Source organism: Geotrypetes seraphini, chromosome 14 (assembly GCF_902459505.1).
Source record: "Geotrypetes seraphini chromosome 14, aGeoSer1.1, whole genome shotgun sequence".
NCBI classification, from domain to species: domain Eukaryota; kingdom Metazoa; phylum Chordata; class Amphibia; order Gymnophiona; family Dermophiidae; genus Geotrypetes; species Geotrypetes seraphini.
The window spans coordinates 64,576,354-64,603,975 of record NC_047097.1 but is presented as its reverse complement, the minus strand read 5'-3'; the positions used below and the strand labels follow the sequence as shown (position 1 = coordinate 64,603,975).

The window sequence follows — 27,622 nt, the reverse complement described above, 5'->3', positions numbered from 1 at the left end:
TAATCCCCCCCCTTTGCCCCAAGTACATTAGATAGAGTGTGAGTCCGCCGGGATAGACCGGGATAAATTGCATTAGTGATTTCTATTCTGCCATGACCTTGAGGTTCAAGGCGGATTACATACGAATTGTCATGATAATATAAATACATAAAGTGTATTATGTGAGAATTGTCATGATAATTGGAGATACATAGGCGGGTTCCATGAGACTTGTTTTCATGTTAGGGGGTACATAAGGAGTGGTATGAGTGCCTGAATAAATTCATGTAAACCGATATGAGCTAATGGTCTAGAAAATTGAATAAATAAAATAATGACTATAGTCTAATCTCATCTTCATTTTATAGACCGAATCTCTTTAAGGAGCTCGACTCGGTTTACAGGTCGCTAAAAAATGAAACATAACAAGTAAAAATTGTGGGATAAAAACAGAAATTGGTTAGATTAGGTCAGGGATCTCATTCTTCAGGGAAATCCTGAAAACCCGACTGGATTGCGGCCCTCAAGGAGGGACTTTGAGATCCCTGGATTAGGTGGATGGAAAAATATTTGATATTGCGTGTAAATCTTAATAAACTTGAAACTTAAAATCAAATTAACTATTGTGAAAACAACCAGGTTTTTAAACTTTTTCGAAATTGAAATAATTGATTTACCAGTCTTAGAGAATCTGGAAGTCCTTTCCAAATTCTCATCAATTTAAACGTAAAAGATTTACTTAAGCTTTCCCAGTGCATTTAATAGTCAATTAAGAGCGGTTTATATGAACAGCTATGATGGAAATATAAACTCCGTACTCGAGCTATAACTAAATGAACTCAGGTCCAGGAGTAACAATGCACTGCAGGAGTTATGATAAAACATTTAGAAATAGTGTGACATACAGACTTAGTTTGTTTCCGAGATGTCCAATGTTCAAAACGGTCCAGGACACTTTGAATCGGGCACGAACGGGAAGTTCTTTTGACATGTGCTAGGTGGCAATGAGTAGCTTGAAACCTCTCGATATCTCTTTTTGCCTCCGAGCTACAGCAGTTTTTGTGAAAGTGTGTTTTCACGCTTGACTAAGTTAGTGTACTTTGTGGCCTCATGGCTGGACTGATATTCTAGGCATGACAAGGTAGGGGTTCCCTCGGTCTGCTCTTTGAGTGTGTGGGTCCTTTAGCAGCAGGGGGTGGGTTATCAGCAAGCAGTTCTGGAGTAGAGAATGGCACAGTGATAAAATTAATCACCGTTCCCGTCCCCGCGGATAACCGCGGGAAACCATCTTCATGTCATTCTTTAAGGAGAGAGGGAAGAATCAGAGTATAATTGAGCACAACCACTGACCCTCAAGCCTTGCATTGAAGAATGCTGAGATTGAGCAGCAACATTCCAGAGCAGATATTGTGATGTCATAATGCCTCATTCCACCAATGCCTAAGAGCCAATCACATCAGTGATGTCACAATGGCTTCATTATCCTTGGCTCACATAAGAATCAGAGTATGAATGGCCACAACCAATGACCCGCAAGCTTTGCTTTGAAGAATGCTGGTGTAGAAGGACCGAGGTTGAAATAGACACTAGAAAATGACCTGGGATTATTTCCCGCGGTTATCCACGGGGACGGGAACAGTGATTAATTTTGTCACCGTGTCATTCTCTATTCTGGAGCTCCCAGCTCCTGCAAATGGCACTGGCTCTTTTTTCTCAGCATCTAGCTGGCACCCACAGTATGAAGCCTTCAGGCAGATATGCTTTCACCAGTCCCCAGGATAGAGTTGCCAGACTTCTGGATTTTGCCAGACTTCTGGATATCCCCAGACTGCTTTACAAAACTCTGCACTTTGGGTTTTGAAAAGCTTCGGGCAACGAGCGACGTCAGGACGGCCTTCACGCATGCACAGATGCAACACGGCGACCTCACGTCCATGTGTGCGACGTCATCGTGTCATACCAGTGCGCGCGCGAATGCCGTCCAACGTCGTTTGTGCAGGTGGGGGCGGGGATGGAGGCGGAACAGGGCGTTGCCAGCTGGAACGGGGCAGGCCTGGGTCCAGATTTCCCGTTTGGAAAATCTGGTAGCCCTACCCCAGGAACATATTGGAGAACCTTTCAGATACGGTTGCTAGTAGTGGGAACTAAGACTGAAGCCAGACAGATTTGTACGGTCTGTGCCCCGGAAATGGCAAAAGGCAGGTGAAACTCGTTAACTCCGGTGGAAATGGAACGATTGGCTGGGTAACATCATCCCGCATTCCTCATCCTACTTTCATTTTTAGAAAATCAGTAAAAACAAATTTAACCGATTTGTATCCTAAGAAATTTGTTAGTTTTCACTTCTTTCATTCTGTAAGCTTGTTATCCGATGTCTTAGTATGGTGCTGTTTTCCAACTCCTCTTTTTGTTAACTGCCTTGAACTACCATGGCCTGTATTCGATGATTTTATACTGTGACCACTTCGCTGATTGTCCAGCACTTCTTGTTGTAAACCGCCTCGAACTTTCATGGCTTTGGCGGTATATAAGAATAAAATTATTATTATTATTATTGTAGATCGTTTTGTTTTATTTTTTGGATTTATTCACCGTCTTCCTTTAAGCCGCGGTAGAGGTTTCTACCGCGACCTGGAGTGCTAAATGCTCTGACACAGCTCCGACACTCATAACATTCCTTTGAGTATCAGAGCAGTATCGGAGCATTTAATATAATAATAATAACTTTATTTTTCTATACCGCCATAATCTTGCGACTTCAAGGCGGTTCACAATGAAGAAAAGCTGTACAAACAGCGAATTACAGGGTATAGGTAGATAAGAGAACATTGAACGGTCAGTGAAAGTACAAGGTGAGTTACAGGGTCAGGGAATTACAAGGTTCACAATAAGTAACACTATACAATCAGCGAATTAATACCCCAGGCCGTGGTAGAAATCTTTACCACAGCTTAGTAAAGGGGGGGGGGTGGAAGGTTATGAAGAGATTCACACAAGGCAGTGAACAGCTTGCGCCCAACTGATGACAGGTGTGCAAATGCAGGTGTTCTAGAACATCAGGCCTAGATTTCAGGAATGCCCCTGACTGTCCCATGCTCCTCCCACGGCCACAACACCTTTAGAGTTTCATGCTATGAAATTTTGGTGCATGTGTTATAGAATGGGGCAAATGGAAAATCTGTACATAACTCCTAGTTACTGTGGGGCCGACTGGACGGACCAAGAGAGTTTTTTTCTGTCGTCATTTACTGTGTGTCACTGTGTTGCTGCCAATTTTGGGCATGAGAAGTTGCACCACTGAAGCCAGGTGTAAATCCCAGTACACAAGTTGGAGACAGATCCGCACTATTGTCAAACTGTACGCATTTTAAGGGAATGTCCCTGAATCGCCCATGCCCCTCACATGGCCACGCCCCCTTTGAAGACCCATTTAGAGACGTCTACTGCCTGATTTTTTTTTAAACACTTAATTCCTAGCCAATGAATTAGTACTGAACAATACACTTCTAGGTCAAAAATACTCATTTATAAAGCTGAACCCTTATCAAACTTTCTATAGCACTTGATGTTCACCACTTAGCATATAGCGGCTACATACGTAAGAAATTTTTTTTTAAAAAAATTTTTGTATGGACCTTCAGAACGCAGCTAAGCATTTCATTCTACCTGCTGACAATCGGGTTTTCAGGCTAGCCCTAATGAATATGCATGAGAGAGATTTGCATATGATGGAAGTGATAGGCATGCAAATTTGCTTCATGCATATTCATTAGGGCTAGCCTGAAAACCCAATTGGCCTGGTGTTCCTCCAGGACAGGGTTGGGAACCACTGATCTAAACAACTGATTAGCTAAATTGAAGTCCTAAGTAAACCATATACTTCCAGGACTGGTGTGTTAAGCTCAAATATTATTATGTGTTCATGGTCTTGGTGTCAGTCAAACAGCGGCACGAGATACGTTTTTACACAGAGCAAATCACAAAAAAAACAACAAAAGAGCTCTGGAAGTTTGTTTTTATATATTTATAACCCGCTTTTTACAGAGCGGCTCACAAGTTAAACATACACAAGAGTTCAGCGGCAGAGCCACTGCGATAAAATATTCAAAAAAAGAGGTCATGGATCAGAAACAACAAAAAATAATGCGTATTAGAGATGGAATCACTAAACCTTTACTGAAAATGCACTCTCATGTATGATAGAGCAACCCTGGAGGTGCCTGACAAATCCTCTCTGCTCTGACCTTTCCGTTTCCTTCCTTGCTTCATAAAGCAATATCGCCGTTTCTGCACTCTTCCCATCAATCAATCCAAACTAGTCCTTTGGAAAATGATCCATTGCCATAAGTAGGGAAGGACAGAGCTTCGTCCAGCATAGGGATAATAAAGTCGGCCTTTAATAGAAGAAGCAACCACCTTGCTAGTCGGGCACCTACATGGACTAACCCTGGCTGCTTATACTGGAGCAAGACAGCCTGGAACGCCTTGCCAATTTATTTAAGAGAAGAAAGAATTTTAGATAAATTTAAGAGCAGCCTTAAGGGATTTCTTTTTAAAGATGCTTTTAGTGATTAATTGATTTTTTTACATTTTATATTGAATCTTTTTTCAGTCCATATCAAATTTCCGTACCTCTCCCTATTGTTTTTATCCTTAAATGTTTCTTTTATATTGAATTGTATTTCTATCCATTACCTTACCTATTGTTGTCACGTATGTTTATTGTTCTATTGTATATGTTTAGTCATGTTACGTATTTCAGACTATTTTGATTTGTTTTAAGTTGTTTTAAATATGTATTTTTACCCTAAATCTGTAATTGATGATGTGCATCGCCTAGAACCTTGAATAGGCGATTAATCCAATCTTATAATAAACTTGGAAAACTTGGTCTATCCACTCCTGCCCTAGCCGAGACGATATTCATGCACCGTTCTCATTTCAAATGCAACTTTCTTTAAATGAGTTTCCTTATTTTCTAAATCGAGTTAATCGATCTTGCCCATGTATTCTACCTTTGCTTATACCAGTGGCGTGCGGTGAGGGTTTTCAGGGGATTTATTGAATCCCCTGCTCTAAAGTCCTGCTTTTTAAAATGTTATTGATTTGTTGAATAGGCAGCCTGTTCAACCAGTCAAACTGCATCAAACAAAAATTTTTTCCTCCCCCCACCCCCACCCAAAAAAAGCAGGGCTCTTGGGCTGGTGATCCACCAAACCCCCTGAAGGCCCTGGCAGTACAGATCTGAATTTGATTGGCTGAGCAGCATCTGCCCAATGCCTTCTCAGCCAATCAAATTCAGAGCAGTGCCCTCAGGGCTTTTAAGGGGGTAGGGTGAATCCCCTGAAGGCCCTGAACGCACTCCACTGGATTTTACCCTATGCTACTATTTGAGTTTCTGCCAGGTATGTATGACCTGGTTTGACCACTGTGGAAACAGGATACTGGGCAAGATGGACCACTGATCTGACCCAGTATAGCTATTCTTATCTTCTTATGTGAGCCAAGTGTCAGACAATGAAGCCATTGTGACATCACTGCTGAGGTTGGCTCTTAGGCATTGGTGGAATGGGGCTTTAGGACATCACAATCTCAGTTCTGGAATGTTGCTACTCTTTGGGTTTCTGCCAGGTACTTGGGACCTGGGTTCACCACTATTGGAAACAGGATACTGGGCTTGATGGACCTTCAGTCTGGCCCAGTATGGCTAGTCTTATGTTCTTAGGTGAGCCAAGTTTAGGACAATCAAGCCATTGTGACATCACTGATGAGTTTGTCTCAGGCATTGTTAAAATGAGGCATTATGACATCACAATCTCAGCTCTGGAATGTTGCTACTTTTGGGGATTCTGCCAGGTACTTGTGACCTCGGCTGGCCACTATGGAAACAGGAGACTGGGCTTGAAGGACCATTGGTCTGACCCAGTATGGCTATTCATAAAAATAAGTGTATAATCATAGGAAAATCCTAACTAAGTGGTACTAAAAATCAATAAACAGAAACTATCAAATAAACCACTTCAATGAAGAGGTCTATACCAACTATTATTAATCATATTTTTTTAACATATTTTTTCAAAAGTAGTGACTGTATAATTACTAAATACTTACTATGCAGGAAAAGGCCTCAGAATCAAGGAGTAGGTATAGACTTCTTCATTGAAGTGGTTTATTTGATAGTTTCTGTATATTGATTATTCATAAAAATAGCCATACTGGGTCAAACCAATGGTCCATCTAGCCCAGGGATCTCAAAGTCCCTCCTTCAGGGCCGCAATCCAGTCGGGTTTTCAGGATTTCCCCAGTGAATATGCATTGAAAGCAGTACATGCACATAGATCTCATGCATATTCATTGGGGAAATCTTGAAAACCCGACTGGATTGTGGCCCTCAAGGAGGGACTTTGAGACCCCTGATCTAGCCCAAAATCCTGTCTCCACAATGGCCAATCCAGAAACCCAAGTAACAGCCCCCCTCAAAATGTGCAAGGAATTCTTTTGTCCGATCCTTTAAAAAGCTCTGCAAAAAAATAGCTCACCCCAATTTCCTTAGGGTAAAGGATTAGCACCAGTTTCAAGTCCTTGCTATTAACTGAAGTTAATTTTAAAAATGGAAAATCTCGCCTCCAGGCACTAAAGAGTTAAACAGACTTCCTATCTCATATAACTACAACTAATAAGAATCATTTCTATAGCACTGCCAGATGGACGCAGCACTGTACATTAAAACATACAAGAGACAGTCCCTGCTCAGTAGAGCTTACAATCTAATCAAACCTTGGAGGCATCTATTTCGGCCTTATTGATGTTTAGTCGTCCGTAATAACTTGCTAGTTTTAGTGAAATGGGGCCATGCAGTTTTGTCTGCTTTTAGGACAACATCAGCCCTACGAGAAACACTTGGGATTAGAGTTGTCTTTTTAAGGAAGCTAAAACTCTTCCCTAGAAGGCTTTTCTGCACCATTTCTGGCAATCACAGCTATAAGAGCACCGGAGGCCATTACTCCTGGCAGCCAAGAAAATTTCCATGCGTACTCTTAACTGTCTTGGCAGACGGCTGTACATGACCACAGCTGCTTGTTGTACCTTGTGGTGAGACTGGCATAAGAGCTGTCCTATTTTTTATTTTCAGACCCCTTGTTAAATGCTCTCTGAAAGTATAGAGCCACTGCAAGGAAAACAGAAAGATCTAGGGCTCCTTTCACAAAAGCGCGCTAGGGCCCATAACGCGTGGAATAGCACGCGCTAAATTGCCACGCGCTGGCTGCTACCGCCTCCTTTTGAGCAGGCGATAGATTTTCCGCTAGCGCGCGCTAATCCAGTGCATGCGTTAAAAACGCTAGCGCACCTTTGCAAAAGGAACCCCTAGTGCTGCACGGAGTACTTTCGTGAGCAACACTGACTGACTAGTGCTTAGAGGATCCCTCCTGAAACAGAGGGCTTCTGAACCTACTGTTTACCATACAAGGAAAGAAAGGGCCTGTTCTCTCAGGGTTTGTGCAGCTGGCATTCCGACTGTTGCAGGTTTCCGGGCCTCGCTGTGTCTTTGGCAGGTCGAAAACCGCCGTTTCAGCCATCATGCTGTGGCTTTCTTCAGGGTATGCTCTGAAGTCAGCAGTGCGACTTTGTAAACAATGGGTTCACTGACCTGACTGGGAGCAGGGCAGTCCACCAATTTTGGCGGGAAAGTCAGTTGGTCAGAAATCTGAGTTTTGTTGAAAGACCAGAGAAGGGGAAAAAGTCTCTCCCTGTGGAGCTGGGTTAATTGGATTTCCGCAGTTGGCATTGTGCTTGTTGCAGGTTTCCGGGTCTCGCTGCAGGTAGAAACTGACGTTTCAGTCACCACGCTGTGGCTTTCTTCAGGGTATGTCTCTAGCTACGATTCGGCAGTAGGAAGTTGCACTGCTCTTGTAAGATCCATTGCAAAAATCCCTGACGCAGTGGGTGTGTGGAGGTAGCCCAGCGAAACGCTGACAGCGTCGGAATGGAATGAAAAATAAAGCACACAAGTATACAATGCTAGCAACGGCTGCAGTCGAGACATCCAACATCTAATATCAAAGCTAATGCCTGTTAAAAAAAAAATGTATAAATGAAATAAGGATCTATACTTTTTATTTAATCTTTATTCATTTTATAACTTAAAATCAAGTACAGTAAATGATGTTTAACAATTGAACATTTAAAAACACTTGAATTCTTACATTTGATCGTATCATCCTAAAATATTGTAACCCCCCCCCTCATTTTATATATATATAAATGACTTATATTCGAGCCTGACTTATATTCGAGTCAACCATTTTTCCTCCTTTTCGGAGCTCTATGAGTGTCGAGAACAGCGCAGAGCATTCAGTGTGCCAGTCTGCGCTAAAAACGCTATTGTGGTTTTGTAAAAGGGGGGAGGGGATTAATATTTATAATTTAAATCAGAATATTTGCAGGGAAAGGACAACCAGACTAGATCAATGCAATGTAGGAAGGTAATGAGAAAACAGTGAAATGTGAACTCCCTTAGGACACACACATTCTATCTAGCTCATAGCTTACCTCAAAAAATGTGATATCATAGTTCAGATAACTTGTTAATATCAGCAATCCTGCAGGGAATATTTTTCTTTTTTAACGAACTCTACTAATCCCACTTTATCAGACAGCTTCTTGTTTGTTTGTTTTTCATTCTTAAATTGCAAACATCTTTGCGGCCACTTTCGCGTGCCCCTGTCCTGCTCCTTCCATCTGGATCTTGCATTATCCCCCCCCTCCCATCAATAATCACAGCTCTGACAGGGGGGACAGGACTTCAGACCCCTGAAAATCACCCTATGGATTTAAAGATGATGGATAAGATACTTATCAGCGTCTCCCTTTGGTTCCCAGCCCCAGACGGCACGCTTCCTTTAAAGATAACAGGGATCCAGTGAAAGAAGAGGCAGCTGGTTGAAGAAAACCCACAACACATGAGTGCTTGTTAAAAGCCCAGAACAGCGGATTTAGCTGCATGCTGGCACTTCATGACTGATGGTTTTCCTGTGTTACTTTAGTGAGGTTAATTTTAATGTGAGATAGACAGGCACACCCTTATCTTTTATTCTATCATAATATATAATATTATTGTTTATAATTAGGATAAAAGAATTGTTTCATGTAATAATTGTGATGATAATGTATTTTCATACAGATTTTCCGATTCTTCAATTGTATACATTATAAAAGTTTGAAATATCAATAAAGATTTACAAAAAAAAAAAAACCCAAAAAAACAAATGAAAAATGTAATGTAAGGGAAAGTTAGAATCTATGTAGATTGCAACTTATACCCCGATTCATACTTGATTTTAAGGGATTAACACTATGGGCTCCTTTTACGAAGGCGCACTAGCGTTTTTAGTGCACGCACAAGATTAGCGCGTGCTAGCCGATAAACTACCGCCTGCTTGAAAGACCTTCTTTGAAATTGGGGGTGGCAAGAAGGGAGCACCAGTAAGCCTGATGCCACTATATGGACATTAACAGGGCACTAGCTAATATTCAGAGTGGGGCCCACTTAGCTTGGCAGATAAAGTTAGGACAGTCTTTTTGCTCTCCTAAATTGCTTAATCGGTTAGCAGTCTAAATATCATCGTAACAGATTAAGGTACTGGCTCCGCATAGACTTCACCCTCGGGCTGCCACAGTACTAACTCGACAGTGCAGAGGCATTAGTGACGATATCCCGTGGCACTTTCCACTGAAGCGTTACTGAATTATCAGCAGTTAGGAGGTATGAGAGATTTAAGCGAGCAGGAGGCATGGTTAAATCACTTCGATAAATGACCAGCCAAGTTTAGGTCCCCTTTTATCAAGCTGCGTTAGGGTTGTTTTTTTTTTTGGGGGGGGGTTTGTCAGCCGCTGTGGTAAATGCTCCGACACTCATAGAATTCCTATGAGCATCGGAGCTTTTCCCCACAGTGGCCGGTTATAAAAAAAGAAACACTAACCTTTGGATGGAGACAAATCGTCTACAGAAATACTGTGGGCTCCTTTTACGAAGCCCCGTTAGCGGTTTAACATGCTAAAAAGTTGCACGAGATAAAGCCGCTAACGCGGCTTCATAAAAGGAGCCCTGTATCATGTGCGTGTAAAACCCTTCTGAAAAAAATCAGTACTGTGTGGTGTTTTTCTGCTTCTTGAAGAGAGCCCTGGGAGCGATGAGGCCAAAATCATAATTTTTTTTTTTTTTCCAGCAAAAAGATATACGAACAATAACCCTTTTTCTTACACATACTAATGGAGATTAATAAAGCCATATGTTACTGACATAAATTTGTACCCAGCAAACATAAACAGTTAGCAGGCTGAGTGCTTCAGAATTCATCGACAAGGATGTGGAGCCATTATTCATCGGAGTTTTTCGTTCTTTCACCAGGTACAGCCTACGTGTTTGATAGCCTCTCATGGCACTTATGGGATTTGGATAAACTGATGCGAGCACAGCGCATTTTTTCTTCCCCCCCTGTTATCAAGTCCTTATTTAAGTGAATTCCGTTCCATGGTGCTTTATGACATTTTCATTGGCTCAGTGTCGCTTCCTGCGTGTCAGAGACGGATCTGGCGAGCGTGCTGTAAAAGACATTTCTGTCAAACCTCTTTCATCTCGAGTGTTTTAATAACCTGAGCACTGCTTCTGTGTACTGGATCAGCAACACTTCAGCCTCTCATTCCCTCTTCACCCCCCCAATCTATGGAAAGGCACGTTTGACTACAGGAACAAACAGAGCCACGCAGAATATGGCATCACATAAGGACTACAAGAACCATTCAGACTGTCCCGTTTTGGTTTTTTTTTCTTCACCCTGCTATTTTACTTTCTGTTCAAATTTCAAGTTTATTCATGGCTTGATATACCGACCATCACAAGTATCTGGGCGGTTTACAATGTAAAAAAATTAAAAAAGGACTAATATTATTTGTGATTTGGGTGGGGTAAAATAAAAAGAGGGTAAACCTAAAACTATAACGAATTAGGACTAATTCTTTGATATTACTTTTTCCTTCCTAATATCTAGTATGCTTATCTCATTCAATCTGATATCCTTCTCTCTACTATTTCCTCCTCATCTCCAGGATTAGGATATGTTTGACATTGAGATATCACATTACTGTATTATTATTAAGATTCTCTGCTTCACTTGTCTTTATATGGCTCTAGAATGTACTGAGGCACTAACTCTGTTAGTGCATATATATATATCTCAATGTATTCCTTACTGTATACTATTTTTCTTTGTTTATTGTATATTGAAAATCAATAAAAATATTTGAACTAAAAAAAAAAAATAAAAAAAAGAAATGAGAGGTTTTGGGGGATAGGGAAGTTTTAATTACAATGATAAATAAAAATAAAAGGAAGGGTAGAGGGAAGGGAAGTAACGTGAGGGAAACAGGGATGATGCTTGTTAAAAGCTCCCCTTCCCCCCCCCCTCCCAGTTATTGGTAGGCATTTTTAAAGAGAAATGTTTTGAGATTAGTTTTAAATTTACTTAAGGAATTTTCATTACGAAGATTGAATGGCATTGCATTCCGGAGCGAGGGAGCGACTACCGAGAAAATGGAGTTTCTGGGATAGTAAAGGTCCTCGATTGAAGGCACTGTCAGTAGGTTTTGATTCGTAGATCTAAGGACCTTAGAAGGAGCATGTGGAATAAGATATTTACCTAGAAAGACAGGAAGGTGAGAGGTCTTGATTTTAAAAGTTAGGAGGATTTTATATGTAGTTCGATGGGAGACCGGTAACCAATGTAACTCTCGAAAAAGTGGGGTAACATGATCATATTTTTAACTTCTAAGGATCCCGGGGGCTTAGCCTATGTTTTTCTGAACCATGTTGACATTTCTGTCTCTTCATATCCTCTGAGATGCTCTTTCATGGATCCACCATCTTTTCTGTAAAGAAATATTTAGCAATTTAAACACACCTCCTCCCTTTTATTTATAAATCCATAGCATAGCTTATAGCGCCGGCCGTGGTGGTAACAGCTCCGACACCCGTAGGAATTCCTACGAGCGTCCGTGGTCAGCACTACAAAATGTACTACGGCTTTGTAAAAGGGGGAGGGGGGTTAATTAGGTATATTTAGAAATAAAACAAAGGAAATAAGGCGATACCTTTTTGATTGGACTAACTCAATGCATTTTATGATGAGCTTTCAAAGGTAACCCCTTCTTCAGATCGGAAATAAGTAAATGTTGACCAATCTCAGTATATAGAAGGGAAGCGCGACAGTATTTCAGTGAGCGTTTCGCAGGAAGAGGGAGGGGTGGATGGGTAAGTTGGAGACAAAGAGGTGACCAAGCAGTTTAAATTTCTTTGTAGGTGAAAGGAAGTCAAAGTCTTTGTTAAATCCTGTCTGGTAGGTATCAGTGGCGCTGTGGGGCCCAGGCCCGCCCCTCTCCTTTCTCACAGCACCCTCCCCCCCCCCACGTGTGCAGCCTACCCCATACCACTTTTAACTTCCCCAGCATGAGCAGCATCAGCAACTCGCTGCCAGCATCGGTGTCGGCTCTCCCTGTGATGTTCACTTCCTAGGTTGCAGGAGCCAGAAGTGGTGTCATTTTCATCTGGAAAATCTAGACCCCCTCTAGACCCACCCCCAGGCCTGCCCAGTCTCACCCATTCCCACCCCATCATGCTCCCAAGCCACCCCCCCCCCCCCATTGCCTTCTCTATCAGGTAGAACATCCACGCATGCACCGTTGCCTTCTACATGAAGGAGAGCCGATGCTGGTGCGAGGAGCAGGTTGCTGCTCGTGCTGGTGAAGAGATAGAGGTACAGTGAGGAGGAAGTGTAGACGCACGCACGCGGCGATAGGAGGAGTGGGAAAGAGAAGGGGGGAGGCAGAGAGGAGGAATGCCGTTGCCCTCACAAAGACGGCACCCATGGCAGACCACCCCCCCCTTGCTACATAACTGGTAGGTATCAAAATATTTCATCAATTTTATTACAGTCCATGTTACGGCAAACACGCCTTCCTCAGGAGTCCAATGGTTTGCAAACTCACATATAAAGAATTGGACTGAAAACAGTCTATTTTCTTTAAACCTGTGAGCAAAGAACGCCGCAGACAAGCTGAAGTAGCAAAAAAATGCCCATCTGCAGTAACCATTATCTCTCTCCTTATTGGCTGAGGCTCTTAACATTTGCATCTCCTCTTCCTATAGGCTAAGGCTCTTTACACCTGCATTGTGAGGTCATAGGGCTTTATGGTTATAGAAACATGATGGCAGATAAAGGCCAAATGGCTCATCTAGTCTGCCCAACAAAAAAAAATGGGGAGACCCGATGATCCACAGTGAAAACAATCCACCGATGAAAACAAAAACAAAAAACTGTGGATACAGATGTTCTGGAGATAATTTATTAAACTCTGACATATAAAACCATGAAAATTCAATTAAAAAAGTACAATGATAAAAAATACTGTGATAAAAATCCAACCGGACCCTACACGGTCCGTGTTTCGGCGAACACACCTTCCTCAGGGGTCCAATTATTTGCAAACTCACATATAAAGAATTGGACTGAAAACAGTCTATTGTCTTTAAACATGAGAGCAAAGAATACCACAGACAAGCTGAAGTAGCCCCTGAGGAAGGCGTGTTCGCCGAAACACGGACCGTATAGGGTCCGGTTGGATTTTTATCACAGTATTTTTTATCATTGTACTTTTTTCATTTAATTTTCATGGTTTTATATGTCAGTGTTTAATAAATTATCTCCAGAACATCTGTATCCACAGTTTTTGTTTTCATCGGTGGATTGTTTTCACCTCGGATCGTTGGGTCTCCCTATTTTTCTTTGTTGTGCTGCACTTCTATATTAACAACACACCTCCAAAGTCCAAAATGCTTTTAATCATATCCATTAAATAACGAGTCCTGCATTCATTCAAAAACGCAGCATTAAGACCATCTTGATCCTGAATGCAAAACAGCACAGCTCTTAGACTTTCTCTACCCCTGAAAGAGATCTGTTAATTGGCATCTATTCATAGCACCAATTATAAAGGCATTAAAATGTATATTAATATCTCGCCGCACATGTCTCTCAAAGCATGCAATCACGGTATTTATCATCAACATAGTATAATTCAAATAAAAAAATAGATGCTTCTGCCCAAGAGGGGGTTTGTTATTGTAATTAATAGGAAAAAGTAAGATCCTGTTTTAATTTGCTTGCTTTTCTCGTTCCTTTTATCTGCTAATAGAACAGACTATCAATGTAAGATTTTGTTTTCTTGACAGATATGAATATTGAGAAGTAAAGGTAAATTCATATTTTGATACTTAAGTAAAAGTAAAAAGTATAATGAAAACCAAATTTAAAAATGTACTCAAGTAAAAATAAAAAAAGGGCTCCTTTTTCTAAGGTTCGCTAGCGTTTTTAGCACACACAGGAAATTACCGCGTGCTACACTTCTAGAACTAATGCTGGCGTTAAGGTCTAGCGCGCGTGGCAATGTAGCACGCGTTAAAGCTCTAGCGCACCTTAGTAAAAGGAGGCCTAAGTGACTAAAGTAATACTTTTTGAGTAAAAAATAAAATGACTGCCACACTCGTGCAACGTCTCTTCATCAAGTCTTGCTACCAGCTTCAGCTTCGTCTCCACGTCATTCACTCAGCAGCTCGGCAGGATCTCCCCTCTCTTTTCTCACCCTATCCTCGGCCCCGGGAATTCCGTTCATTGGATAAGTCTCTCTTGTCTGTACCCGTCTCCTCTACTGCCAACTCCCAACTCTGCCGCTTTCACTTTGCTGCACCGTATGCCTGGAACAAACTGTCCGATTCGGTAAGTCTGCCTCCGCCTCTGGCAATATTCAAATCCATGCTCAAAGCCCACTTTTTTTGAAGTCCTAACCCCAACCCACTTTAAAGCACCCATATCTGTCATTCCCTCTTTAGTCCCCTACCCTATCTGCCTTACCATTCCCTATATTATTCCCTGCCTGAGCAGCGTGTACAGATTCACCCTTTTTATCCTCTTTGTAAGCTCTTTCATAGAAACATAGAAAACATAGAAAAATGACGGCAGAAAAGGGCCATAGCCATCAAGTCTGCCCACTCTACTGATCCACCCTCCTAGAGATCCCTGCCCTAATGACCCATCCCCTAACCCATCCCTCCCCTAATGACCCTTCCCCTTAACCCTGCCCTCTTAGAGATCCCACATGGGCATCCCATTTACTCTTAAAATCAGGAATGCTGCTGGCCTCGATTACCTGCACCGGAAGTTCATTCCAATGAGCAACCACTCTTTCAGGGAAGAAATACTTCCTGGTGTCGCCACGAAATCTTCCGCCCCTAAGTTTTAGCGGATGCCCTCTTGTGGCCGAGGGTCCCTTGAGAAAGAAGATATCATCTTCCACCTCGATGCGACCGGTGATATATTTAAAAGTCTCAATCATATCTCCTCTCTCCATACGTTCTTTGAGAGAGTATAGCCACAATATATTCAGCCTCTCCTCATATGCGAGATCCCCGAGCCCCGAGACCATCCCGGTGGCCATCCGTTGAACCGACTCGATTCTCAGCACATCTTTACGGTAATGTGGCCTCCAGAATTGTACACAGTATTCCAGATGAGGTCTCACCATGGCTCTGTACAATGGCATAATGACCTCAGGCTTCCGGCTGACGAAACTTCTGTGGATACAACCCAACATTTGTCTTGCTTGGGATGAAGCTTTCTCCACTTGATTGGCAGTCTTCATGTCTTCACTAATGATAACTCCTAAATCTCGTTCTGCTGTAGTCCTAGCTAAGGTCTCACCATTCAAGATGTAAGTTCTGCACGGATTTTTGCTGCCAAGGTGCATGACTTTAAATTTTTTGGCGTTGAAGCCCAGCTGCCAGGTCGAGGACCAATGCTCCAAGAGGCAGGAACTGCCTCTTGCATGTTAAATGAACAGCATTGTGTGCATCTGGTAGGGCTAAAGAAATAATAAATAGTAGTTCTCTACTCTACTGTTCTTATAGACTTTATTCACTGAACAGAAAAATTTAAGATGAGATGACCACTGTTTGCAGGCAGCAGGGGGGCCACACTTTTTGGGCTTGCGAGATACTTTTAAAATGACCAAGTCAAAATGATCGACCAATAATAACATTTTAAAAAACACAAAGCACACTGTACGCAGAGAAAATGTTAATTATCATTTATATTCCGGGGGTTTTCAAAGAAGTCAAGGCAGCTGACTTTATGCAATGTCACCTCAGGAACAACTATACAAAAATAGACAAATATACCCCCTCCCTTTTTACTAAACCGCGATAGCGGTTTTTAGCGCAGGGAGCTGCGTTGAATGCCCTGCGCTGCTATTAATGTTCACAGGCTCCCTGCGCTAAAAAACGCTATTGTGGTTTAGTAAAAGGGGGCCATAGTGCAATGCAGTTCTAAAATTGCTCTTTATCAGTGTTGCAGAACATTCAGGGATAGGAGATTTACATGTTCAGTGGCTGCCACTAAACACCACCTTTGAATACTGATCTCTTACTCTTTAAACATCCTTAATTTAGAAGATGATAATTGAAGGCTATCTCTGCTTGATACCTGTTCCAGGAAGCTGTTATTTCAAGGGACACTATTCTATTTTCACTGTTCATTCCTGCCAGATTTAAAGAAAAGTTCTGGGCAATCAGCAGACTTCAGAAAAGTATTTATAATTGAGATACAGGTTTTAGCATCAAAGACAATTATCTTTCAAGAGAAGCGAGTGAGCTGGAAAATCTCTACCCATCTAATTAAATATTCCATAATCATAATCAAAGTGTAAAGACCTTTAATAAGCTCTAATGACCTTTGTTTTACTTGCTGAAGATTAGATTCTAAAAAATATTGTGGTAAGCAGACTGTGCCTGCTAGGAATGGCCCTAGAGCAGTGCACAATTCAGATTTAGGCTACACACATTCTCCTTCATTTAAAACCCAATTGCAGTCGGAGGATGAGTTTCCGGCTGTGACCTGTAGAGGGAGCAGGAGGGAAGAACTGCAGGATTCCCATCCCCCACACAAGCCTAAGGTAATTAACAAGAAATTACTTCCTGCTGAAGGTTTGGGGCGGGGCTGCAGACTGCTTAACTTGAAGTCTCAATACCTTGAGAGTCAGAAGCAGCAGACACTGGGAGAGGACAGGTTCCTGCGCTCAGGGCTGAGAGCTCTGAATGCTTGCCAAACTCCAGAAGCCATGGAGCTGACAGAGGCTGGAGAGGACATGTCTCCTAAGCTGCTGGAAGAAACCCAGGATATGGAAGTGGAATCCATTGTTGAATTGCCTGGGGAAGTTATGGAAATATGCTGTGTGGAAGGCAAGTGACTAATTATTGCATGTTTTTTGAAAGTTCGTTTTTGGTGATTGTTTGACTGTGTTGGCTAGTTTAAAGCCAGCTGAAGAACAGAAGAGAAATGATCTTTTGAACTTTATGCAAGACTGTAATGTTGAAGCTTGTTTTTTTCTTTTTGAGAAGTTTTGGTTCTTTCTCTGGTGGGGGAAAGTAAGCTGTTCCTAGTCCCAGACAGTGGGGTTAGTCCCGTGTCATTGTGGTGGGATAGAGGGCCAATTTTGCATGGCAGTTTAACACCACACGGTACACTCTGTCTGGCCAGCACTCAGATGCTGGAGGAGCCAGGGAAATTACCCTGACTCATTTTGGAACTAAGATAACTCTGAAGAGTGTATTTTTGAGTTTTCTTTGCTAAATGCTGATGGACTTTGAATTTATGGACTGAGGCAACTTATTGAATTTGCCTTATGGACAGTGAGTTTGACTTGTAAATAAGAAACATCCTGACAAAGTTTTGATCTTTATTTTTGTTTTAAGAATTAAACCTGAAGTTATTCTGAACTGAACTTACCTGGTGTGGTGGTGTCCTTTGCTAAACGCCATTTTCTTTTCCTTGTGCTGCCCGCAGCGGCTCACAAGAAGATTTTTCTTGTACCGGTGGCCCAAGACACCTTGCCCTGAGGCTGCCGGTTACAAAGATTGGTATCAGTTTTGGGATTTTTTATTTTTACTGCCTAACAAGGGAGATTGCTAAAAAGGACATTAAACCAGGAACTAAAGGTTACTAGGTGCAGTGCTTGCCGCTGTGTGTTGATTTTTTTTTGTTTCCATTATTGGAGTCTTCTTCTGTGGACTGTTGCTGACCTCTTGAAGCACGCTGTAAGAGATTGGGACTGCCGGAAATCGTGGAAGCGGAATCAAGAACCAGAACCGGAGGGAGCCCAGCAGTGTTCCAGAGGAGCCGAGCCTGTTATCAATCCCAAACGCTAAGACTCATCAGTTTGTCCGGTAAGAGTACCTAGGGGACAGCTGATAGAGGATTCTGGGGTTGATAGTGTGGCTAGGAGGCGGGAGCTGGGGGCTAGCTCTCTGGGGTGTGCTGAAAAAAAAAAAAAAAAAAAATCCGCACTTGGGTTCCGTTATTTTTGTTTGCTTTCCAGGTAGCAGCATGGATTTGCAGCAGTTGTTCACCCTGTTGGCGTCAGAACGACAGAAGCAGACAGAAGATTTAAAAGTCGTGCTCCAGGCAAACCAGGACCTCTGGCGGGCGAGTCAGGTGGAGTCCGGAAGGAGACACGAGGAGCTGGTACAAGTCATGGGGGACCAGACCAGGACATTCACCCAGTTTCTTCAAGGGACAGTGCCTGGAGGTTCCAGCGCAGGAGTACCAGCAACTACAGGAGTTCCGGTAGGGCTGAACCATTTTACTAACATGCAGCTTTGTAAAATGGGACCTACAGATGCTCCAGATGACTTTTTAATGGCATTTGAAAGAATGGCAGTAGCGGCTGGCTGGCCGGAGCAACAATGGGCGATGAGGCTGATTCCGTGCCTCGCTGGAGGCGCATTGGCGGCATATCAGACTCTCAGCCCTGAGTTAGCTAATAACTACCGAGCCATTAAAAACCATGTCCTTGATTACTTAGGGTACACAAGGGAACATTACCGTCAGGAGTTCAGGGGTGCCCAGTTGAGGGACAAAGAGAGGCCCAAAGCTCTTCTTCATAGGCTTAGGAAGTTAGTGGAAAGGTGGCTACAGCACTGTCTCTCGGACCCACAGGCCATGCTCGCTGAAATTCTATTGGAGCAGTTTTTGGAGGCTCTCCCGAAGAACCTCAGGGCCTGGATTCAGAGACAGGGAAGTCGTCCACTAGGACAAGTGATAGAGCTTGCTGAAGCTTATATTGATTCCTCTACTTCCATAGGACCTGAAGGGAGCACTCATGGGGGTAACTTTAACTATAAGGGACCCATAACTCCGACGGGAGGTGGCCGCAGATCCCAGGAGAATATTCCCAAGCCTATGAAGGGGGCTTTAGATTCAGGAACACCTGGGAAGAAACCCGTATCTGGTTGGAGGGGTGGCAAGCCGAGTCATGGACAAAGCAAGGGTGAGAAAAGAATGAATTTGCTAGGGATACAATCCCCCGCTGAAATGGCTAAAGGGGGGTATCAAGTGCCTGTGCAGATTAATGGACACTCTATTGTGGCTTTTCTGGATAGTGGTGCCTCTCAATCCATGATAAAAGAACAGGTTTGGGACACTATTAGGGATCAGAGAGAAGAGACCAGTCTAGAGAGTCCTAAGGTCTCTATTAGATGCATCCATGGGGACGTCCATGACTATGTGACCCACTGGATGCGAGTGCAATATGGAGACAGTGAGGAGAAGCTGTTAATCGCTGTGGTTCCTAGGGCACCCTATGAGATGATCTTAGGTAGAGATTGGAAAGGTTGGCCAATAGAGTGGAACCCCGAGCAAGCTCTGGTTAATACACGTGCCCAATGTCAGAAAAAGGAAACCCCTGGAGAGACCCTGGGGGATACCTTCCCATTTCAGGGGGAACTTTTTCAGAAAGGGAAGGAAAAAGAACCGCGTCCCTCCAAAGCACAGGTGAAACGCCAGAAATGGCAGAGGAGACAAACCCTTGGCCGTGCTGCTCAGCAGCAGGAAGTTCCCTCTATTCCTGAAAGGGTACTAGAGACCTTCCCCACCTTTCATGCGGAGCAAAAAGCTGACCCATCCCTACGGTCTGCATGGCAACAGGTGGGGACTTCTTATAAAGGGCCGTTTAGTATGAAAGTTAAACGGGGGCTATTATACCGGATTAACACCATGGGGGGACAAGATGACAAGGTCGAACAGTTGGTGGTACCACAAGGTTTTAGGTCTCTGATTCTACAAATGGCACATGATCATCCTTTGGCAGGGCATAAGGGAGTGGAGGCCACGGAAACCCAGATCTTGCAGAGATTTTTTTGGCCTGGGTTACGCCAGGAGTTAACACAGTTCTGTGCCTCTTGCCCTACCTGCCAGAAGCTAGCTACACAAAAACCCCGTAGAGTTCCATTGATCCCCATTCCTTGGGTGGAGGAACCCTTAGGTAGATGGGCTATGGATATTGTGGGGCCATTGCAGAAAACGCCCCGGGGTTACCAGTATATACTGGTGGTGATGGATATTGCCACCAGGTTCCCGTGGGCTTTCCCTTTGAGGAAAACCTCCACCCAGAACATTACTAAGGAGCTGGTCAGTTTATTCTGTTCCGTGGGGTTCCCGAGGGAGGTTCTCACAGACCAGGGGAGTAATTTTATTTCCCGGGAGATGGAGGCCTTCTGGCAGAGGTTTGGAATAAGGCATATAAAAACTGCAGCCTACCACCCTCAAGGAAATGGATTAGTGGAGAGATTTAATCAGTCCCTTAAGCTGATGCTCAAGAAGGTAGCACGGCAGGAGCTGACGGATTGGGACTTGATGATACCGTGGGTGTTATACGCTAGTCGGGAAAAAGTCCAGGTTTCGTTAGGTATTAGCCCCTATGAAATGCTATTTGGGCGGAAACCCAGGGGCTTATTGGATATTTTGAAAGATAAGTGGGACCCTCCTTCTGAGTGTCGGACTAATATAATATCCTACCTGGGCGATCTCAAGCAAAGATTCAAGAAGTTGGTAGAAAAGGGTAAAGCTCGGATGGAGAAAAGCCAAGTGAAGCAAAAAACTTATTATGATCAGAAAGCCCAAGATAGACAGTTGCAGGTGGGAGAACAGGTCCTTGTCTTAATTCCCACGGACCCCCATAAGTTTCTTGCTCAGTGGAAAGGTCCAGTCACCATCATACAGCAAGTAAATGAGGTGGATTATAAGGTCAAGGATGCTAAGGGGAGGGAACAAATTTACCACGTAAACCTCCTCAAACCGTGGAGAGAGCGTCAGACCTTAGCCCTCATCGCTCAACGTTGTGAGGAGGATGAATTCGGACCACAGGTCAGAGAGTTTAATCCGACGGAGCAGGTTAACATGGGGGAAGAACTTACTCCTTTGCAGAAAAAGGGAGTAGAAGGGTTATTGGAGGAGTTTGGGGATGTTTTCTCACCCATCCCGGGTAATACTACTCTGGTAAGCCATGATATCCAGACCCTTCCAGGACAGGTTGTAAGGGTTAAGCCCTATCGGTTGTCCGAGGAGAAGAGGGTTCTAGTTCAGGATTTGGTTGAAGAGATGTTAGCCCTGGGGGTCATCGAACCTTCCCAGAGTCCGTGGGCAAGTCCTATCGTGATTGTGCCCAAGGCAGATGGGTCACCTAGGTTCTGCATCGACTTCCGCCAATTGAATGCTATCTCACAGTTTGATGCTTTTCCGATGCCTAGGGTGGAGGAATTGCTGGATAGGTTGGGACAGGCGCAGTATCTTACCACCCTAGATCTCACAAAAGGGTATTGGCAGATCCCCTTGACACCCACTGCTAGACCTAAGACTGCTTTTGGTTCCCCTTTAGGCTTGTTCCAATTTACCAAAATGCCCTTCGGCTTGCATGGGGCTGCCGCTTAATGCCAACGCTTGATGGATCAAGTCCTAAGGGGGCACCAGGAGTATGCATCCGCCTATTTGGATGATATTGTCATTCATTCCCAAACTTGGGCCCAACATATGGAGCAAGTGCGGGCAGTCTTACAAGCATTAAGGGAGGCAGGTCTAACAATCAACCCCAAGAAATGCTGCGTGGGGGAGAAAGAAGTCAAGTATCTAGGATACTTGATAGGAGGGGGGGTGGTCAAGCCCTTAGTAGATAAAATCCAGTGTATTCGAGAGTACCCTGAACCTGAATCCAAGAAGCAATTACGGGGATTCTTGGGGTTGGTGGGGTACTATCGACGATTTATTCCTCATTTTGCCACCCGTGCGGCCCCTTTGACAGAGATGCTTAAGAAGAATAGGCCTGACAAATTACGTTGGGACCCCGAGGGTAGGAAGGCACTGGGAGATCTCAAGACCTGTCTGTGCTCTAAACCGGTGTTGGCATCAGTGAATTTCCAACGTCCATTTGTCTTACAGACAGATGCCTCACAAACTGGTTTAGGCGCAGTCCTGAGTCAAGAGGTAGAGGGGCTAGAACACCCAGTTCTTTATCTCAGTAGAAAGTTGCACGATAATGAAAAGCATTATGCAACGGTAGAACTGGAGTGTCTAGCTGCCAAATGGGCCATGCAGAGCCTAGAACACTACCTGGAAGGACGAGAGTTTACATTGGTCACTGATCACGCTGCGTTGAGCTGGCTAAATTCTATGAGGAATAACAATGCCCGACTCACCAGGTGGTACCTGGCCCTGCAAACTTTCCGGTATAAAACGATACACAGGCCTGGTCGTCTGCATACAAATGCTGACGCTTTATCCCGTATTGGGGAAAAAGACCCGGAGAGGCCTAGATCCATCCCTAGCAGTCAGTTAAGGGGGGGGGTATGTGGTAAGCAGACTGTGCCTGCTAGGAATGGCCCTAGAGCAGTGCACAATTCAGATTTAGGCTACACACATTCTCCTTCATTTAAAACCCAATTGCAGTCGGAGGATGAGTTTCCGGCTGTGACCTGTAGAGGGAGCAGGAGGGAAGAACTGCAGGATTCCCATCCCCCACACAAGCCTAAGGTAATTAACAAGAAATTACTTCCTGCTGAAGGTTTGGGGCGGGGCTGCAGACTGCTTAACTTGAAGTCTCAATACCTTGAGAGTCAGAAGCAGCAGACACTGGGAGAGGACAGGTTCCTGCGCTCAGGGCTGAGAGCTCTGAATGCTTGCCAAACTCCAGAAGCCATGGAGCTGACAGAGGCTGGAGAGGACATGTCTCCTAAGCTGCTGGAAGAAACCCAGGATATGGAAGTGGAATCCATTGTTGAATTGCCTGGGGAAGTTATGGAAATATGCTGTGTGGAAGGCAAGTGACTAATTATTGCATGTTTTTTGAAAGTTCGTTTTTGGTGATTGTTTGACTGTGTTGGCTAGTTTAAAGCCAGCTGAAGAACAGAAGAGAAATGATCTTTTGAACTTTATGCAAGACTGTAATGTTGAAGCTTGTTTTTTTCTTTTTGAGAAGTTTTGGTTCTTTCTCTGGTGGGGGAAAGTAAGCTGTTCCTAGTCCCAGACAGTGGGGTTAGTCCCGTGTCATTGTGGTGGGATAGAGGGCCAATTTTGCATGGCAGTTTAACACCACACGGTACACTCTGTCTGGCCAGCACTCAGATGCTGGAGGAGCCAGGGAAATTACCCTGACTCATTTTGGAACTAAGATAACTCTGAAGAGTGTATTTTTGAGTTTTCTTTGCTAAATGCTGATGGACTTTGAATTTATGGACTGAGGCAACTTATTGAATTTGCCTTATGGACAGTGAGTTTGACTTGTAAATAAGAAACATCCTGACAAAGTTTTGATCTTTATTTTTGTTTTAAGAATTAAACCTGAAGTTATTCTGAACTGAACTTACCTGGTGTGGTGGTGTCCTTTGCTAAACGCCATTTTCTTTTCCTTGTGCTGCCCGCAGCGGCTCACAAGAAGATTTTTCTTGTACCGGTGGCCCAAGACACCTTGCCCTGAGGCTGCCGGTTACAATATAGGCTTTCATTCAGAGGAGTTGCACATATTGGGGCTGATTCTGTATCGGACGCCCGGTCTCAGGAGCCACCTAAGCGGCTTTTGAGAATGGCACACGGGGGTCCTATACAGAAGCGCCACCCTGATTCTCTAACTGGCGTCCCAAGTCACAGATGGCTTTTAGAGAATCGCGTTCCTTCTGATCTGACTGTGGAAAGGGAATCCCCCTGCCATGATCAGCTGAGTGTGCCTCGTGATAAGAGGCACATCCTGTAGGCAGTCAGCCAGTGCCAGCGCCTCTCCCTCTCTCCGCGCCTCTTCCCTTCCAGCACTCCCCACTGGTGGCTCAGGGCCCTGTCTGGATATCCTTCACGCATGTGTGGCAATCGACATGACAATGTCACGCAGGCACATGATGCCATCATGTCAACATCTGCCCACTTCTGGATGCCTCGAGACGTGGCCACCACATTTAGTGTGCCATGGCTTTGCAACATTTGCGAGACAGTGATCTAAACAGGCATGACAGACAAACAGGATGCCGGAGGGAGGGGGAGATACAGTTAGGAGGGATGGTTAATCTGCTGGCTAGTATAATGTAAGTATTCCTTAAGGATGTGAAAATTAAAAAACTCTATACTAGAATCAAAGGTCCAGATTCCAATAGCACCAGAGATTAAATTTGGACACAATTCAATTCCATCTGTGACCAGCACTAAAATATTAGGAGCAATTCTGGATACAAATTTATCATATCATTCGCAAATTGCAAAGGTGGCGAGACACTCCCTTTTTCAAACTTCGTCCGATTAGATCAATTCACTCTCTGTTATTTCCAGAGGCTTTGAACATTCTGATAGATTCTCTCGTTATTCAACAAATAGATTACTGCAATTCTCTTTATGCAGGGTTACGACAGAAGAACATTCAAAGATTGCAGATAGTATAGAATATAGCTATTAGATTAATTCACAATCTCCGTAAATTTGACCATATATCTTTATTGCTGAAAAATGCTCTCTGGATCCCAGTAAAATATGGTAGTGTATATAAGTTGATTCTTACTACTTTCAAAGTACTGAGAACGGACGAGCCACCTTATCTAGCATGCTTGCTAACTCCCTATGGAGCTGGTAGGAACTTGAGATCCACAAATAAGCAATTGCTTACAATGACATCATACAAAGACATTTGGACATGGACAACACTCATGGCTCCTTTTATCAAGCCACGCTAGCGGTTTAATGCGCGTAATAGCGTGTGTTAAACCGCCGGCCACGCTAGCCGCTACCGCCTCCTCTTGAGCAGGCGGTAGTTTTTGGCCAGCGCAAGGATTAGCGTGTGATAAAAAAAGTCACGCGCGTTAACCCCGCTAGCACGGTTTGATAAAAGGAGCCCTCGATTTTCTCTGACTAGTCCCAGATATTGGAATGCGATCCCGTTGGCACTTAAAACAATAACTTCAGTTGATAAGTTTAAGGAAAATTTAAAAGACCTATCTTTTTTTTGATGCATACTCTCGGGTACAATGGGTAGCTCTATTGGCATCTGTGAAAACAAATGAAATACCCCTAATGTAGCCTTTTTCTTTTTTTTGTTAAAAAAAAAAAATTGCATTTCTTCCTTAAACCAGTATACAGTATGTATGAATTGCTTTATATATTGTATTGTTAATTTTTTTTATTTTTATTTTTTTTACTACTATGTTTTAGATTGTAAGCTGCTCTGAAAGGTTTCCCAAGGGCGGGATAGAAAATTTTAAATAATCTTAGAAACTTGGAAACATAAGATAGATGGCGTTAAGACGCCAAAACTCCACCTAACTTAATTGTTTTAATTGGTTCATTTGGCTCAGTAATTGACTGCACCAAATAACAACCAATTAAAAAGTTGTTTTTTTAAAAAAAAATTTGAAGGCGCCTAAAGGTACCTCCAAAACTAGCAACATTCTCCTATCTAAGGAGGTGCCTTGTGATGCCTAAGCCCACTGTGGGCGTGGTTAACGCTGGAGGTGGCCTTAGGCTCTGTTAGGTACCTCCTTAGATTTAAATTATAGCTGGAATAAGGGGCAACCTTTTTGTTCATCCATATCTTTAAAAACAATAAAAAGCCACCCAAAAAAATGTCAAATGAATGTTTCATTGTTTAATTTCATTATAATGATTTTTTTTTAACTGCATTTTAACCAAAATAATTTTAAAGGTGAATCAAATCTTTTGAGGGTTGGGAGAAGAGGTGAACGGTCATAACAGGAATTCAAAATCCGAAAATATGTATGATAAAAGTACATTCATTACTACTGATGCAATATTAATTTAACTTTCTTTATCAGAGGTAAAACAAACTACTTTTAATTGTTCTAATATTCTTCTGAAACAGGCTCAAAATTCATCTTTAGGGACCATTAAGACTGCTGCATGAATTAGCAGATTATCGTTCTAACAGTACATCAATTATAGATTTTGCTTAAGGGATTCAGTTAATTTAAGATTGATAGCTGAACAGAATTGACTTCATACTGTCATAGATGGCAAAGCTGGAATCTCTACACATTCAAAAATGTTTTAAGCAAATGCAATATGCAAAATTGTATTTTACTAAGCTCAGTAGTGTATCTTTCTTCTTCTACGACTATCATATGCATATAGGGGCCAATTCTACAAACAGAATCCTGGCAGGCATCCTTTTGGAAAAATAAAATGGATGTGGAAAACGACGCCTATATTGTAGGCATCTGTCACGCGCCTACGGAGACACATAGGGATGCTTACGGATGCCCAAGGCTGGCATGGGTGTGGTTTCCACTGGAAGTGACCTTGGGCGTCCGTAAGTGTCCCTATGAATCTCTGTAGGCATGAGACAGATGCCTTAAATGTAGGTCTGTAAAATGCTGTAAACATTAGGCTTTTTTATTGCTGGCCGTGATGGTATTAGATCCGATTCTCAGAATTCCTACGAATGTCAGAGCTAATCCTGCCACAGCAGTAGTAATAGTGTGAAGAGTTTCAGTGTTTGGGAAGCAGAGCTGAGATTGTGATGTCATAATGCCTCATTCCACCAATAAGGGCCAACCTCATCAGTGATGTCACAATGGCTCGATTGTCCTGTACTCCCCTCTGCCCTCCAATCCAGCCAGCAGATTAACCGTTCCCCTTAACTGTATCCAGGACATCCTGTTTGTCTGTTTAAATTGTAAGCTCCTTCGAGCAGGGATTCATTTCTTTGTGACTCTGTACGTCAGGTAGCGCTATAGAAATAATAGTAGTAAAAGCAGCCCATGGTGATAACTTCTCCTCTTAGTAAAAGGACCCTTTTGTAGATAGAGTTTTTAAACACCAAGCATTCATACATATATGAATATAAATTTATTCTGATGCATTTTATTAGATTTAAGACCTAAGCATAAAAGTACTGAGTTTAGCAGGGCCAAAAATTTGCCTTTTAGCAGTTGTTAACACAAACCGCTTAGAACCTAACGGATGTAGCGGTATACAAGAAATAAATTACATTACATTACAAGGCCAAGCTAACAATACTGCTTGAAGTGAAAGCCATAAATGACAAGAAATTCTTCACAAAACAATAAGGCCCTCTTATAAGGAAAATGGTAAAACCAGAGGACATAATTTGAGGTTGAGGGGTGGTAGATTCAGGGGCAATGTTAGGAAATTCTACTTTACGGAGAGGGTGGTGGATGCCTGGAATGCGCTCCCGAGAGAGGTGGTGGAGAGTAAAACTG

The 27,622-nt window shown here is 43.1% G+C and overlaps 2 protein-coding genes across 4 annotated transcripts in view; one reads left to right on the top strand and one right to left on the bottom strand.

Moving 5' to 3' along the window:
• The window catches only part of NTRK3 (neurotrophic receptor tyrosine kinase 3), a 1,004,345-nt gene that overhangs the window by 929,338 nt on the left and 47,385 nt on the right, over window positions 1–27,622 (bottom strand). The gene's annotated exons all lie outside the window — the stretch shown is intronic.
• LOC117348361 lies at window positions 21,956–23,800 on the top strand. The gene is made up of 2 exons (XM_033920400.1): window positions 21,956–23,051; window positions 23,133–23,800. The coding sequence occupies exons 1-2, from the start codon at window positions 22,218–22,220 to the stop codon at window positions 23,235–23,237; spliced, it is 939 nt and encodes a 312-aa protein (XP_033776291.1). The 5' UTR covers window positions 21,956–22,217; the 3' UTR covers window positions 23,238–23,800.